The 16,544-nt window shown below is 51.3% G+C and overlaps 1 protein-coding gene across 1 annotated transcript in view; it reads left to right on the forward strand.

Annotated features, from left to right (window-relative positions):
* The first annotated feature begins 15,218 nt into the window (after positions 1–15,218).
* Positions 15,219–16,544, forward strand: part of DYNC1H1 (dynein cytoplasmic 1 heavy chain 1) — a 61,187-nt gene continuing 59,861 nt past the window's right edge. The window contains exon 1 of the mRNA XM_069559524.1: positions 15,219–16,117. Coding sequence (XP_069415625.1) covers positions 15,865–16,117 — 253 coding nt within the window. The 5' untranslated portion in view covers positions 15,219–15,864. The remainder of the gene's footprint in view (positions 16,118–16,544) is intronic.

A 16,544-nucleotide genomic window follows, 5' to 3' on the forward strand; every position in this document is an offset into this window, starting at 1 on the left:
GATACCTGGTCTTAGCTTTTCAGTAAGGGAAACCTATATGTATATACTTCAAAACTAAACAGAACTGTGCCCAGAAGGCCCTACATTCCTCCCAGACCTGGGATCAGGGCTCAGTGCAGACGGGGCTCCAGCAGTGCCATCACGGACTGTTACTAATAACAGTAGCATTAACAAGAGCTGCTGTGAGTGATCTCTCTGTTCTGGCAGCTTTACCACCTTATCTCACGTATTCCTTACAGAGCTGCCGGAGCAGTTACGTTCGTTAGCTTCATGTAAAGAAGGGGAAGATGGCACAGAGAATTTAGGGGACTCACCCAAGGTCACACAGCTGGTAGTGGCAGCACCAGGATCCTATCAGAGCCAGAACTTGCTCACCCCCACTGCCACGCCAGCCTCACATTCCAAACCCCTCCAAAGGCAGCCTAGTAGCGGGAGAAAGGTATCCTTCAACAAGCCTGCGAGCGAGGCAGGTGGATGTCTGCGGAGTCCTCATCTGGTCGAAGTGAGGACTATCAGCAGAGCCGCTGGTTGCCTGCTGTGCAAAACTCACGGCCCCGGTTTACTGAGCGCCTGGGTCTGCTCTGTGCTGGTGGCTCCGTGCATCGCCTGTAGGTCTCTAGCCCCACACTGGCTCGATGTCAGTGTTCAACCAAAACATGCCATAGCCAAGTAATTTGGGGAACACCACACCTCCCCGCCTCCTAGAGAATCACGTGGCTTTTGCAAAAATCTCACATTCCACGGAAAAGTCCTGTCCTTAAGCTTTGTTTAGCATAGGGATTCCCAGCCTCACTTGATCCCAGAGGCCCATTTTCAACGTACAACCAGCCCTCACCCTCCAGGTTGCGGTGCAGTTTCTCCAGACAATACTGGGCAACGTGCTTCTAAACACAGCGTCTCACGACTTCATGGGCAAGGAACAGACAGCTTCAATGGCTTAACCACGGCCCCTTCTTGCTCAACTTAGAAAATAAATACAAAATTGCTTAGGATAGAGAAACAGCAATTGTCAGAGTTAAAGAAGGCCAACTGGCAGTGCAGAGGATTCCAGCATCTACTGGGGTCAAGGAAATAGTGTGTGTTTACCGATGAAACACTATGTCCTGTCACTTTCAGGGCAAAATTGGGGTTTATCTTGTCAATAAAATTGTGGACATGTCCACTCTGCCTTCATGCTGAAAAGGGGCCGTTGCACTGAGGTTCGACAAAGTCCCACCTAGAAGGATGCCATGCCGTGTGCTCTGCACCTCGCCAGATAGGGAGTCCCGCTGGAAATTTGGGGCAGGGGGCTGTAAAATGCTTCCATCCCTCGAAGTAAAGGAGGAAACTGTTTTCTCAAAGTGAACAACTGGATGCTTAACCCTCCAAGCAGATACTTGGATGACCATGCTGTCACTCTAGGCCAGTGATCACCATTTTACGGATGGAAAGTGGAGGCTCAGAGAGTGGCTGCCGGGGGATATTTGGAAGAGAGAGGGAGCAATGGCAGCCCCTCTGTGCTTGGTGCTACATTAGAGACTGGGGGGTGGGGGAGATAGCCCACACTGTCTTGATGGTTAAAAGGCTCTAGACGTGCAATATCACCTGAGTTTGAGTTCTTCCTATGCATCTTGCTGCCTATGAGATCTTAAGCAGGTTACTTCTGCCTTCGACTATTGCCCTGTCTTCAAACTGCAGTGATAATAAGCTATCTCACTAACGTTGTGGACATCAGATAAAGCCATCAGGTCAGGCTAGCTCGTGACGGTGCACAGCTGTGCTTGTCAGAGGCATGACTCCCCAGCCGCAAACGTGTGCAGGCCATTCCACCGGCTCCATTTTCTGTAACAGCCTAATTTCTGACCCCAGTTCCCATCCCACGATTCCACGGGCTGGCACATCACAGGAGTCCGTTCCAGAGTTCTGTGCCTTCCTGAGTCAGGACTCCCCAGGAACAGGGCCTGGGTGGGGTGGGATGGGACCTGCTGGCCACTCCTCACCCACCCACACCAGTCACTGCAGCCCCTGGATCCCACACCACAGCACCGCCCCCAGCCTCGAGGGCTGCTTTGGTGAGCCTGTTGGGCGTCCTGCACCTGAGCGCACCCCCCCTGCGTTGCTCTCTGGGGGCCGGTGGGCAGCAGGCCTGGGACCCCCTCCCCTACCTCTCCCCGCAGCCCAGGATACCTCATCACCCACTGCTTCTCCAGGACACTTTGCCCACAAGGGAGGCTCCAGGTCTTTCTTCCTTTTCCTCACATCCTTGTCTGGGACTTAGGGGAAAAACTGAAGTCTGAAAGACCCACAGGCCCCTTCCGCTTTCAGTCCTGCGGCACGGGGCCCAGACTGGCTCCTACTTACAAGGGGCGAAGGAGCAGGAAGAGGGAAGGAAAGTGACAAGGTAGGCGGCCCCTGCTTACACAGCTCCGGCAGGCATAGAGCTTAGTTACTGTGGGCCAGTCAAATGACAGCAGTCCCTGCAGGGCTCGGATATCAGTCACCTCGGTGTGTTAACGAGAGTGACTGCCTCAGGTACAAGCTGTGCCGTGGGCTATTCAGCCTGCACCAACCCTTCATGGCGCTGCTTTCAAAGTCTTGCCCACTGCACACCTGCTACTCAGTTCCTGCACAGCCAGCAAAGTGTGCAGCTGTGTTGCCTTCTGTGATAAACCCACTTAACAGGTTACAAAAATGTATCAATGGAGGAACCTCCCGGGTGGTCCAGTGGCTAAGACTGTGTGCTCCGCAATGCAAAGGGGCCTGGGTTTAATCCCTGGGTGCGAACTAGATCTCACAACGAAGAGCCGCCTGCCCTAAAGGACTCACATGCTTCCGTGAAGACCGAAGGTCCCACCTGTAGCAACTAAGACCTGACCTAAAAATATACAAAGTAAAATAAATAAAATTTTTAAACTGTCTCACTGACAAAGGGAGTTGGCCAAAAGGTGGAAGTGCAGGCAAGGTACCAAAACTGCTCATAACGCTCCAGTGAGATTGGGGTGAACCGGTTTTCCCAGGCGGCGCTAGTGGCAAGGAACCTGCCTGCCAGTGCAGGAGACAGAAGCGAGGCAGGTGCAATCCCTGGGTCGAGGAGGAAGTGACTTAGCACGCGTGTGACAATTCTAGAAGGACGAACTGGTGGGAGGTGTGGATTCCGCGGCTGCTCCAGGGCCAGAAGTGTGCGGCTAAGGAACCTGGTGAGTGATGAGAAGGAGGAAGGCTCGGAGGAAGTGGCGCCAACAAAAACCTTCACGGTAAAGAAGTCAGAGATGTTTCAAATCGTTGAACGTGCAATGGCCACGTCGGAAGCTGGTTCAGATCTAGAAGGGACAATGGCAGTTCACCATGGCAGAGAAAAGATGCTCGTTCCCTATTGTCAGTTATACAATGAGGAGAGGGCAAGCACTGTTCAAACTACTCCTGATAAGTTTTCCTTAAAATTGTGGTTAAAGACACATACTAGAAAATCCACTTCCAAGTATCCAGTCCTGTGGCATTAAGTCCACTCACACTGTTGAAAAAGTCAGACCACTTCATGAATTTGTGTCACCTTTGTGCGAAACTGTGCTCGCCTCCTCGTATCTTTCCAATTTTACTATCTGTGTGACCTCTGTACAAAGAAATAGAGCACTCTAATTCTCAGTGCTTCTAGTGGTTTAAGTTAGAATGTACTAGATAAATGTTAGTTGTACTATTTTTTATTTCCCTATGCAATTATAACCAAGAAGAAAATTGTTAACGTTTGAAGGTCATAAAACAATCACACTTTCCCCACTGATTTTTTTTCTCATACTTGCTCATTAAACAATTTCTATGGGGACAAAGTTCACATAACAAAATTCACCACCTTAACCATTTTAAAGTTACACTTCAGTGGTTTTTAGTGTATTAATGGTATCCTGCAAACCTCCCCCACCCACTGACTAAGGTGGTTCTGCATGTGTTCACCTGGGGGCAGTCATTTTTAGAGTCCCATGCTACCTTGCAAATCAAGGACTGCCTTACTTCAAAATATTACCCTCTCACAGAGAAATCAACGCAGTCATTTCTGTAGCCTCAGCGCTGTGGACCCCTGATCCCCAGCTGGGAGTCCTGCCTGTGCCACCATCCAGCCCTGTCATTTTCAGTGAGGTATGCAATCTCTCCGAGACTTGGTTTCCTCAGCTATCAATTAGGGATAGTCACGTGTTTGTTCACTCAGTAAATATTCAGAGCCCCAGCTATGTGCTGAGCTTTGTTCCAGGAGCTGGAGATACAAATCCTGAGGCTTCCAGGGCATGTGGTGGGGCTCCTGCTCTGAGCAAGGTGCGCCCAGGGGACACTTTCTGTCACCAAACTGAGAAGGCACTGCCCCTGGAAGAGAGCTGTTGGCATCTGCTCTTAAAAAAAAAAAAAAAGCTCCTTTATAATTAGGAAGAGATATAGAGTCACCTGCTCTGATTATCTTTATCATTAAGTAGTAGTTCAAGATTTCCACTATCAGCAGAGTTCCCTGAGTCAAACCTACTCTCTCTGCAGTCAGCCAGCTCTCCCTTCCCAGCACTTCTCCTGAGGGTGCCCCATTATCCAGCAAGCTTTTTGTATATTTTGAGTTATGTTAATGCCTCATCACCTGATGCACTGGGGTCTTGTTCTTCAAGAAGAAGAAACTGGTGTAAGCCAGGAATCATAACATTTTATCATTGGAGTGTCTGTACCCTTAAACAACTTATTTTAATTTAAACTCTACAAAAGAAAAATATATTTACGTATAAAAGTATATTCATGTATTTGCCAACTTTACTGGATACATAGCTTCTTTCAACCCTCATTTAACTCATTATCTATTTGCAGAGGTAGGAACACTAAAAAACTAAAGAGCCTGCATTTCCCAGACTCTCTTGCAGCTAGGATTCCATTGGACATAAGGTTTTGCCAATTAAACATATCCATGCAAGCTTTGGGGGTAATCTTTCCAAGGAGATTAGGGCAGTGGGGGCCAAGCAGACTCTGGCAGATGTGTATGTTGGCAGCAGCTGGACCTAAGCCCCACTGCCTGGTCACCTGCTTCACGGTGTGGGTGATCAGACAGGAACAAGCTCTGACTTCGGCTGGCTGCTGTAGTGGTAGGGCCATAAAGCACAGGTCTGGATCAGCCCCTGATGTCTTGCCTTTCTGTAAGCACTCAACTCCCTCTGCAAAATCCCTTTCTACTTAGAATACCTGGAGTGGGTTATTTGCTGGCCTGAACGCTGAATGAGTCCACAGTGGCTTTTAAGTGAAGCGGAGCCTTTGGTTTGGGGAAGATGCCAATCAAACGCCTCCCTATCTTCCATGCACAATGTACACCTGTGATAGATTGTGTATAATTTCTTGGTTTCTTCAATGTGAGAGCTGAAAGGCACTGCATTAGCAGCTGATACACAGAATCCTAGATGTTTATGACTTTGCCAGTGTCTTCATTTATCTTCAGTTCAGTTCAGTTCAGTCGCTCAGTCATGTCTGACTCTTTGCGACCCCATGAATTGCAGCACGCCAGGCCTCCCTGTCCATAATTCAAGAATATTTTTAGGGACTTGCTGTTATCCAGTCTTCCAAAAAGTTCAACTTCATTTTCTTAGGAACTCCTTTTGCGTTCACATTTCACTGCTTACTGCAGCATTTCATTTCCCCTCCCTGTGAGTTTACACATCCTTGTCTGGTGACATCACACTTGGCCATGTGACTTGCTTCGACCAATGAAATATGAGAGGAAGTGACACGTGTCATTTCTGAGCAGAAACCTAAGAGCCAGCATGTGGTTCTCTCCATAGTTCATTCCTTCTGGCATAAAGCAGGTGCTCTGGCCTGACTGTTTGTGTCCCCTGCCCCAGGGGACATGCTGAAGCCCCAGCCCTCAAGCTGATGATATTTGGACATGAGGCCTTTGGGAGGGAATTAGTTCATGAGAGTGAATTCCTCATGAATGAGATTAGTGCCCTTATAAACAAACACTAGAGTGAATTCCCTGGTGGTCTAGTGGTTAGGGCTCAGTGCTTTCATTGCCGTGACCCAGATTCCATCCCTGGTTGGGGAACTAAGACCCCACAAGCCATGTGGCAAAAAAAAAAAAAAAAAAAAAAAAAAAAACCACTATGAAGATGATTTCTCTCTTTGCTATGTAAGGACACAGCAAGAAGGTAGCCATCCATAAACCAGGAAGACAGTCCTTGCCAGAACCCAAGCATGCTGCACCCCCAAACCCAGACTCCCAGCCTCCAGAACCGTGAAAAATAAACGTTTGTTGGTTAAGCTAACCCCCAGTCAGTGTATTCTGTTACAGCAGCCAGAACTGGCCACACCACAGACAGTGCTCCAGATAGACGCTGTTCCATCAGCCTGGATCTCAGAAGATCACACGGGGCAAGGTTACAGCCAACCCCCGGTGGACATGTATCTGGGGCAAGAAATGAGCCTTTACTGTTCTAGCCACTGAGATCTGTGAGTCATCTGTCCCTGCAGTACAGCCCCGCCTCCTGTGATTGGAACAGTTACCCATACTCCCCCTGGGCCTGGGTGCTGCAGTCTGCTCCGCTGGGTTCTGCGACTATGGTGTGGAGATCATTTCATCAGCCTCCCCCTGGGCTCAATAAAAAACTAAAAATGCAACTACCATATGACCCAGCAATCCCACTCCTGGGCATGTATCTGGAGAAAACGATGCTTCAAAAAGACACACACACCCAGTGTTCAGTGCAGCACTATTTACAACAGCCCAGACGTGGAACCAACTCAAATGCCCACGACAGAGAAAGAGACAAAGAAGCTGCGGCACATGTATATAATGGAAGAGCACTCAGGCGTAAAAACTAAAGAATGAAATAATGCCATTGGCAGTATGGGTGGACGTAGCAACGATTATCCTAAGGGAAGCAAGTCAGACAGAGAAAGACAAAGATCATATGAGATCACTTATGTGAGGAATTTAAAAATTGGTAGGGGTTTCCCTGATGGCTCAGTGGTAAAAAAAAATCTGCTCGTCAATGCAGGAGATACCGGTTCGATCCCTGATCCTGGAAGATCCTACGTGCCTCGGAACAACCACGCCCATGTGCTGTAAGTACTGAGCCTGTGCACTAGAACCCAGAAACCACGCCTACTGAAGCGCGAGCGTCCTAGGCCCGTGCTCCCCGAAAAGGGAGAGAATCCCGGGCACCGGACTAGCGAGGAGCCCCCACCGGCCGCGGCTAGAGAGACCTGTGCGCAGCAGCGAAATTCAGACATAAATGAATACAATTACTGTAAAAAATTGGTACAAATGAACTTATTTACAAGACACACAGAGACTCACAAGCATAGGAAACAAACTTATGGTGGTTACCAAAGCGGAAAGGAGTGGGGAGGGATGAATTAAGAGTTTGGGATTAACATTCCCACACTACTATACATAAAATAATCAACAAGGAACTACTCATTAGTGGGCTATCCTCCAATACAAAATAAAAAGTTTAATTGAAAAATAAAGACTGCCTGGATAACACAGGGAGCTCCACTCAATACTCTGCAATAACCTACATGGGAAAATCTGAATAAGAACAGATACAACTGAATCCTTTTGCTGCACACCTGAAACTACCACAACACAGTAAGTCAGCTATACTCCCATATAAAATTAAAATTAAAAAAAAAATTGCTACCTGGTCCTAATATTTATCGCTAACACAAAGGGATAGAACAGGAAGAGGGCTCGGAGCAGGAGCTTGTGTCTGAGGAAGCATGAATCACCTTCCAGGAAGGAAACCCCAGGAAACCGACAAGAGACGTAGCCTGGTGCCGGCGTCCCTCGGCTCGTGACCCAGGAAACTCTTCACGAGGGTCAGGAGGCGGGCTCATGCCGCCTGCACCTGCAATGTCTGCTGCAGGCATCAGAGGCCCCGAGGACGAAGCTCCCTCTGCAGGCCCCACGTAGTGACAAGACTGCATCCATGTCAGTATCCAAGTGAATCACCTGCTGCAGCACAGAGATGCTGAAAGCAGCGTGTTGCGATAGCACTCCTAAGGGAGCTGCCAAAAGTTCACGTCTTCGCGCCACAGTGGGCTTCCCAGGTGACTCCACGGTACAGAACCCGCCTGCGATACAGGAGACGGGGGTTCAATCCCTGGGTCAGGAAGATCCCCCGGAGACAGAAATGGCGACCCACTCCAGTATTTTTGCCTGGAGAATCCCATGGACAGAGGAGCATGGTGGGCTACAGTCCATGGGGTCGCAAAGAGTCGGACATGACTGAGCGAGCAGGCAGGCAGGCCTGTGGCACATCAGACACCGAGGTCTTTGGCTCACTCTGCTTTGCAAAAGACACGGTAACAGGCTTGCAGTGGGGTGATCTGTCCCACCAGAAGTCTCAGACAGCTTCATTTTCTGCAGATGGGGGCCTAGCTTCCTTCCACCCCACAGTCTCGAAGCTTCCACGATGCAGAATTCAGTGTTCTGGTCAGATGAAGAAGCTGTCTCTGGAATAGTGGTGCCCTCGTTTCCCTAGGGCTGCTGTAGTGAATCACCACACACTGGGTGGTTACAAGAGAAATGTGCTCTCACCCGGTTCTGAAGCCTAGACATCCAGAACCCAGGTGTGGGCAGGTTGGTTCCGTCTGGAGACTCAGGGGTATCTGCTCCAGGCCCCTCGTGGCTCCTGGTGGTGGCCAGCAGCCCTTGGCTTCCGGACACGCTGTTCCGGCCTCTGCCCCCATGGTCACCTGGCATTCATCCCGTGCGTGTCTGTGTGTCTGGGTCCAAATTTCCCTCTTCTCGTAAGGACACCAGGCACTGGATTTAGGGCCCACGCTAATCCAGAATGACCTCACCCCGACCTGATCACATCTGCAAAGACCCTATATCCAAATATGGTCACATGAGGTTCCAGCGGTCAGGACATCAACATATCTTTCGGGGGGACATAGCTCAGCCCACAAGTGGCCTCTCAAATCCCCAGACAGCCCACCAAGTGACTCTTGATAAAGATACATGAAGAAATTTATATTTGTGTTGCCCCTTTCCCAGAGTCTTGAGGAAATGAAGGAATGCATTGTGGGGGACTTCCCTGGCAGTCCAGTGGCTAAGACTTTCATTTCCAATGCAGGGGGCCCAGGTTTGAGCCCTGGTCAGGGAACTAGATCCCACATGCTGCAACTAAGACCCAGCGCAGCCAAATAAATTTAAAAAGAATTTTTTTTTTTAAGAAATGCTTCATGGGTACTATTTCAACCATGGATGGAGCTGAGCTCCAAAGACCTGGAATGACATAGAGTGAAGATCACAGTGTGTGTGTGTGACAGGAAGGGTGCTTAGCGCATGTCTGTAGCATCATGGACATCTCATGACCAATTCTTTACAAATCAGCTGCAATGTATCTGCAGGTAATGGCAGCTTACAGTGAACAGTGTGAGATTCAGGATCTCCGAAGAAGATTTAGCTTTGGGACCAGGGACCAGGCTTGATCACTCAAGAGCATTTGTGGTGCAGAGTTTTGTTAAAGTGAAAAAGAGAGAAAGCTTCTGACACAGATGTCAGAAGGGGTCGGAGATAAGAGAGACACCTCAAGGCTGAAGATCACCAGGCGCCTCTCCAAAAAAATGCATTTTTGAGGTAGGATGGCACGAGGTGTGTCGTCCTCCAGCCATAAAACAATTGATATGAATACTGGTTTGTTGAGCTATTGCTAGCCCAAGGTTTGAGAAAAGGAAAAAAGTTAGTCCTAGGTGGAAACATTTTGAAGAAAGGCAAACTTTAAAGCAAATACATAGTTTCATTAACATAGCTTAAGAAAAATATTTCCATAAGAAGAAGACATTTGGTTAGCTCAAGGTTTGAGAAAAAGTTCAGGTGGGACCAGGTGTCGTCATAGCAACAGAGAATTTTAAGAGACACTGGCAGCCTATTTCCAGGAGACCCTGGCCTTCCTGCCTGTTACGCTCTCAGTAATAGCTGCTGAGTCATACTTTTTAAAAATCTTCTGTTTTTTTTGGAATAACCTTGTAATTCACCAGGAAGGAACAGAAGTACTCTTTCCTCAGGCCTCGAAGACTCCCTCCTCACTCATGGTGAGCAAAATGCAGTTCCAGGCGCTGGCCTGCCCTGTGTTTCAGCATTGACCAAAGCAAGCCCTGCACTGCGTGGAATCTCATTCTAGCTGGGGGTGCAGACCCTGAGCAAGAATTGCAAGTATATCTCATATAGAGAAGCATGCTCCAAAGGAAAATGGAGGGGCGAGCAGTGGGGGTGTTATTTTGAAGGCTCCTCTAAAGGGTCCCACTTTAGTGGAGGTCTGGTGAAGAGAAGGAGCGAACCCTTTAGGATCCTGGAGGAATATTTTTTATTTCTTAAAAAAGTTTAATTGAAATATAGTTGATTTACACTGCTGTTAGTATCAGGTATACAGCAAAGTGATTCAGTTATAAGGGCATCAAGCCAGTCAACCCTACAGGAAATCAATCCCGAATATCCATTGGAAGGGCTGATGCTGAAGTTGAAGCTCCAATACTTTGGCCACCTGATGCAAAGAACTGACTCACTGGAAAAAACCCTGATTCTATTAAAGATTGAAGGCAGGAGGAGAAGGGGACGACAGAGGATGAGATGGTTGGATGGCATCACCAACTCGACGGACATGAGTTTGAACAAGCTCCGGGAGATGGTGATGGACAGGGAAGCTTGGCGTGCTGTAGTCCATGGGATCACAAAGAGTCAGACACAGCTGAGGGACTGAACTGAACTGAACTGAAAGGATGGAAAAGAGCTCACACTGACACTGATCCAGAGAAAGATGAGAGAACATGTTGACATCAGAAAAAAGTACATTTCAGAGCAAATAATTCCACTAGGAATAGGAGAGGCATTTCATGGTGTTCAAGGAATCAATTCACAAAAAGGTCACAACCATGTGAAATGTTTGTGTGTCTAATAACAGAGCTGCAACAGACAGGAATCAAAACCAGACTGAGCTGTGTGGAGAAAGACAATTGCACAGTTATACGCTGAAAGTTCAATACATCTCTCAATAGAAAGAGCAGCACAGATATAAAGTCTTAACACTTCAGCCAAGCTGGATGGATAGGCATTTTCTGGAACACTCCATGTGACAACAGCAGGTGTGACTCCTAAGGTGGGGGGTCACCGTGCACAGAGGTACTAAGTGTCACAGGACATCCCAAGGTGGGGGGTCACCGCGCACAGAGGTTCTGAGTGTCACAGGGCTCAGGGGTGTTAGCAGGACACACAAGACCCACTGTGTGCACAGCACCCAAGGGTCAAGAAAGAGGAGGACCCAGAAGGGGTCAGTGGATTTGCCCATGTGCAGGCCATCTGGTGGCCTTCACCACGGCACCTGCCAGGGAGTGGGGTGGGGAGCTGGCCAAGAGGCAGCCCCCAGCTACGCTCCTTTGCAAGCAGTTTTGCTGAAAAGCATGAGCCGTGTTGGCAGGAGGTGTGGCAGGGGTGTCTCTTCTTTCTTTCCAAAGAAAGGGTGAGTTGGAGAAGGCTGGACACGGTTGAGAAGAGTCCAGGAGGGAGAGAGGAATATTTGAGGGCGGGGAGAATTTCAGAGGCATGTCCAGGAGAAGGAGTGTGGGCTCCAGCGCCCCCAGGGAGCGGTTGCCTTGGCTGGGAACACAGACGTCCTCAAGTAAGAGAAGGGGCTGAGTCCCTCCAGAGAGGAACCGCCAGGGCGGCGGGAGGCGTCTCAGAGGACCTGGGGCTCAGCAGAGATTGAATTGCCTGCTTTAGAGGCAAATTTCCCCAACTTTACCAATGGGCGGTGGGATGCCGGCGGGACCACGGGCGGGCATTCCCGCTGGTCAGTGCCGTTGCTCGCTTGGCGGCTCTGGATCGGTCGCCCGGGTGGCCGTGGGAAGGTGAGCCTGGAGGCATTCCCGGGATGGACCCGGCCAGCAGGCAGGGAGGAGGTCTCGGGCCGGAGATGGCTCCGGAGTGCCGGTCCTCCCCGTCACCGCTAAAGGGCGCCACGACACCGCCCTGCTCCTGCGAGGCACTCCCCCTTGGCGCCCCAACCTCGCCAGGAGCCCAGGGAGCTTCCAGCCTCGCCCCAGGCTCGCTAGAGAGAAAAGGCGCCGAGACAGTAAAGGGGGTGGAGGCTGGGACGAGCGTCATCAGAGAGAGTCCTGCAGCCCGGCGGAGCGACCGGTGGGTGGAGTCCCGCGCCGGCGCCGAGATGCCGCCGCCTCATCTCATGCAGCTGGGGAGGTTCCACACCTAACGTGCGCCCTGTGGACAGGCCGCCGCTGCCACCCAGCCCCGTTCCCGGGCGTGAGGCCTTCGTTTCACAGCCATCAATCAACCACGCGCCCATGTGGGCCCAGGCCCTGCTGGCGCTGGGAACGGGCCGTGGAATGAATGAATGAATGAATGAATGAATGAATGTGCGAGCCCAGTGTGGAATTTCCCCGGGGGAGAGGAGGACCCCAGGCGCAGAGCCTGAAAGTGCTGGGCCAGCCGGGCTTGGGCTGAGAGCTCAGTGTGGTGCAGGGCCGGGGGAAGGAGGGGAAAGGAGAGTGGGGCTGAAAGCGAGTCCCCAACTCAGATCCGAGGAGCCATCCGGTGCAGTCCAAGAAGGCAGGGAATGGACATGCCAACAGTTCATCACCAATTTCAGATAAAACACAAGTGGCTCAGCAGCCACTCCCATCCCCCATCATCTTAGAAAGGATTCTCTCACCAGCACCCACAGCCCACTGCCAACAGAATGCAGATTGGACTATGGACAGGAGAAAGCGGAGATGGCAAACCAAGTAGGCCAGGGGAGAAGGGGAGAGCCCACTTCTGGACGGAGGGCGCACCTCCACGAAGAGTCAGCTTCCCAGGAAGTCCTGCGCTAGGAAGCCAAGGCAGCATCTCACAAAAATATCCCCTCCCCTGTCAGCCTGGGGCAGTCTAGCCAGCCCTCAGAACAAGGAATTTACAGTGCCTGGCACTCAATCAACACTGACAATTCTTCTTACTATATATTTATTAAACAGCAAAAAAAGTGGAAGTCGTGACCGACTCTTTGCGACCCCATGGACTATACAGTCAGTCCATGGAATTCTCCAGGGAGAATACTGGAGTGGGTAGCGGTTCCCTTCTCCAGCGGACCTTCCTAACCCAGATCGAACCCAGGTCTCCCGCATTGCAGGCGGATTCTTTACCAACTGAACTATCAGGGAAATATCCTTGGAAAATAGAAATGCAAGCACATTTGATCAATGTACGGACCCTGATTACTCAGGTTCCTCTGATTCTCATCCTTTTAGAAGTAACACTTAATTTTGAAGCCATCAGACATACAGGGCTGCACATCTGGAGCCTGCCCCTCTGTTGCCCTGGCTCGGAGCCAAGCTGCAGACATTTGAGTCCCGTGGAGGCCCAAGTGGCTGCGTCTCCTGGGTGGTGCTGACTCACCCTGCAGGCTGCAAGCAGCCTCTCTCCATCTGCCAGGTCACTGCTGGGTTTCTGGGGCTCAAATGGTGTGTAGTCAATTCAGGGTTCACTAACCTGAACCTAATAGATCCTCTTCCATCCCAGTTCCTACCCCAAAGGACACAAGGCAGGGAGCAACCCTCGGCAGAGTGCCTGCTAATGATGCAGTCAGTGATAGTTGTCGGTGGCATTACTGTTTTTCGTTACTGTTGTGATCGTGGCACAAACTCACTATAGGTGCTTTATCTTTTCCCAGGAACATTAATTATGTCTGTTCAGGCATATGATACAAGAGTGGACTGGTGTGAAATAAGACAGACAGAGGACCAATATTATATGATAGCACTTCTGTGGAATCTAAAAAACGATTATACAAATGAACTTATTTACGAAGCAGAAATAGACTCACCGACATAGAAAACAAATTTATGGTTACCAAAGGGAATAGCAGAGTGGGGTGAAAGTGTTAGTTGTTCGGTTGTATCCGACTCTTTGTGACCCCATGGACTGTAGCCCACCAGGCACCTCTGTCCATGGGATTTTCCAGGCAAGAATACTGGAGTGGGGTGCCATTCCCTTCTCCAGAGCATCTTCCAATTCTGGTATTGAACCTGGGTCTCCTGCCTTTACCATCTGAGCCACCAGGGAAACCCTAGTGGGCTGGGGTAGGGGAGACAGATTAGGAGTTCGGAACTGACATGTACACATTACTATATATAAATCAGGCAAGCAACAAGGATCTACTGTATAGCACAGAGAACTACACTCAATATCCCGTAATAACCTATAATGGAAAAGAATTGGAAACAAAAAATACATATGTATACATATACATAGACACACACACATATGTCTGTATATATACCTTGCTATACACGTGAAGCTATTAATAACCCAACATTGTAAATCAACTATACTTCAATTTTAAAAATTCCACACACAAAATAGAATGGACTGATGGTGGTCAGGAGGAGGATGGGCTATTAATCTGTCCCCTTTTCCATGAGCCGTTTAAAGAATCATCTGATAGTCTTCATGTTCCAGCAGCTCCTGGGACTTGGCACCTGGCAATTGAGCAAGAATAGGCATACTGTATGTTTCGCAGTTTTCCAAAGATGATTTGGGGAAATCGAATCAGCCCATCTTCATTCCACCAATCAGGACTTAGCTCTCTGACTGTGCATTTTGATACAAAAATAGGGCCTTTGACTTCCCTTCCTCCACCCAACTTAAAAAGTGAGTTATGAGTTTGAACTTTCAAAAGCCAATTAACACTCCGTATAATAACTGTCACCTCTAAACCAAGAACTGAGCAGCATGGATTCTGGCCCTTAAGTCATCTCGGTATACCAAAGGAGGTCCAGGTAGCTGGGAGCCGGGGGCAGACGAACTGAGCAGGCACTGCAGCCCCTATCCTACCTTGTGTGGCTCCCGAGGCTAAGACCCTCGGAAGGACAGTGCCAGCTCGGGATGCTAGGGGAGCATCACCGTTCTACGCGGAGGCTCTCGCGTAGATCTCTCTCTTGGTCCTCGGGGCCTCCTGGGGGTAATCATATTCCCTTTAGCAACCCGGACACACAGCTTGGCTTCACCCCACCGTTCAGGTGTCACCTCCTGTGGCTTTCCTGTAGATCTCTCCTGCAGTCAGGCCTCTGTCTTTGCAGAAGCTGGTAGGTACTTGGACTGGGAATGTCCCCTCCCGAACTCCCTCCTTCTGGCCTAGCAATGTTACACTCCCCTCTTCTCCTCCCCCTCTGAAAAAGATCCCCTCTCCCCCTATGTGTGTTCTAAAACACAGAAAGCTATGTTTTAGCTCGACACATCGTAGTCATTCATTCTTTCAAAGAAAGAGCACAGGTTAAGGGCTTAGAACAACATCAAGCAAGAGATAAGTGCTCTAAACGCGTTAACTGGTTAACACCATTCATTTATGCACTCATTCATTCATTCATTCATTCAACATTGTTGTAGGGTCTCAGACTCTGTGCTGCTCGCTGAGGCCGCAGCAGTGAACAAGGTAGAACGGAGTCCCTGACCACCCCGCCCCGCGCCCCACTTAGTTCCCACCTTCAGGGCTCGAGGCTCGGGGACGGCCGGGGCTCCGCCCAGCGCTGGAACTACGAGTCCCAGAAGGCCGCGCGGTGGCGCCGCCGAGGTTGCCTGCGCGCGTGCGCGACGCCATGACCTAGGCGCCGCGCGAGGCGCCAGTGGCTGCGGCGGGCAGGCGCGCGACGCCGTGACGTAGGCGGCGCACGAGGCGTGGCCGCGGCGGGCGGGGCGGGGACGGCGGGCGGTGGCCTTTAGGGCGGAGCCGGCTCCCGCTCTCCCTCAGTCGGCCGCGGGTAGCGGACGATCGGCCCGCGGCGCCCGTTTCTCTCGCGCGCCGGCTCGCTAGCTCGCTCTCTCGCCGAGTCGCGGCCGCCTCCTCAGCGCTGCGCGCGGGTCCCGAGCGCGGCGCCATGTCGGAGCCCGGGGGCGGCGGCGAGGACGGCTCGGCCGGCCTGGAGGTGTCGGCGGTGCAGAACGTGGCCGACGTGTCGGTGCTGCAGAAGCACCTGCGCAAGCTGGTGCCGCTGCTGCTGGAGGACGGCGGCGAGGCCCCGGCCGCGCTCGAGGCGGCGCTGGAGGAGAAGAGCGCCCTGGAGCAGATGCGCAAGTTCCTCTCGGATCCGCAGGTGCACACGGTCCTGGTGGAGCGCTCCACGCTCAAAGGTGCGGGCCCGCAGCCGCCGGGGGCGCACCCCCGGGGACGGAGACCCGCGGGGACAATGGGCTCGCTTTGTCTGCTCGGCCTCTCAAGATGGCCGAGTTGGGTGGAGACGGCGTCTCCCGGGCTGAGCGCGGGCGGAGGCCGCATCCCGGCCTCCGCTGTCACATGAGCTCTTCGGTTTCGGTTTGTGTCCAGGCCGGGCCGGCCTCGGGAGGGATCCCGGCAGGCCGGCCTGGATTGTGGCCCCTTTGGTCGCCAGGATGTAGGGGGAGGGCCCGGCGGACCCCCGCTCCACGTACGGAGGCCCGGGCAGGGACCGTGGCAGCTTCGCTTGCCCCGCGGGGCTTCCTGTGTGCTGGGTTGGACAGCGCACGCAGCTCGGCCTCTTGGACCTCCTGCTGTCCCCTGCCGAGGCGAGGTGCATCTCCC

This window comes from Ovis canadensis, chromosome 18 (assembly GCF_042477335.2).
Source record: "Ovis canadensis isolate MfBH-ARS-UI-01 breed Bighorn chromosome 18, ARS-UI_OviCan_v2, whole genome shotgun sequence".
Lineage (NCBI taxonomy): Eukaryota > Metazoa > Chordata > Mammalia > Artiodactyla > Bovidae > Ovis > Ovis canadensis.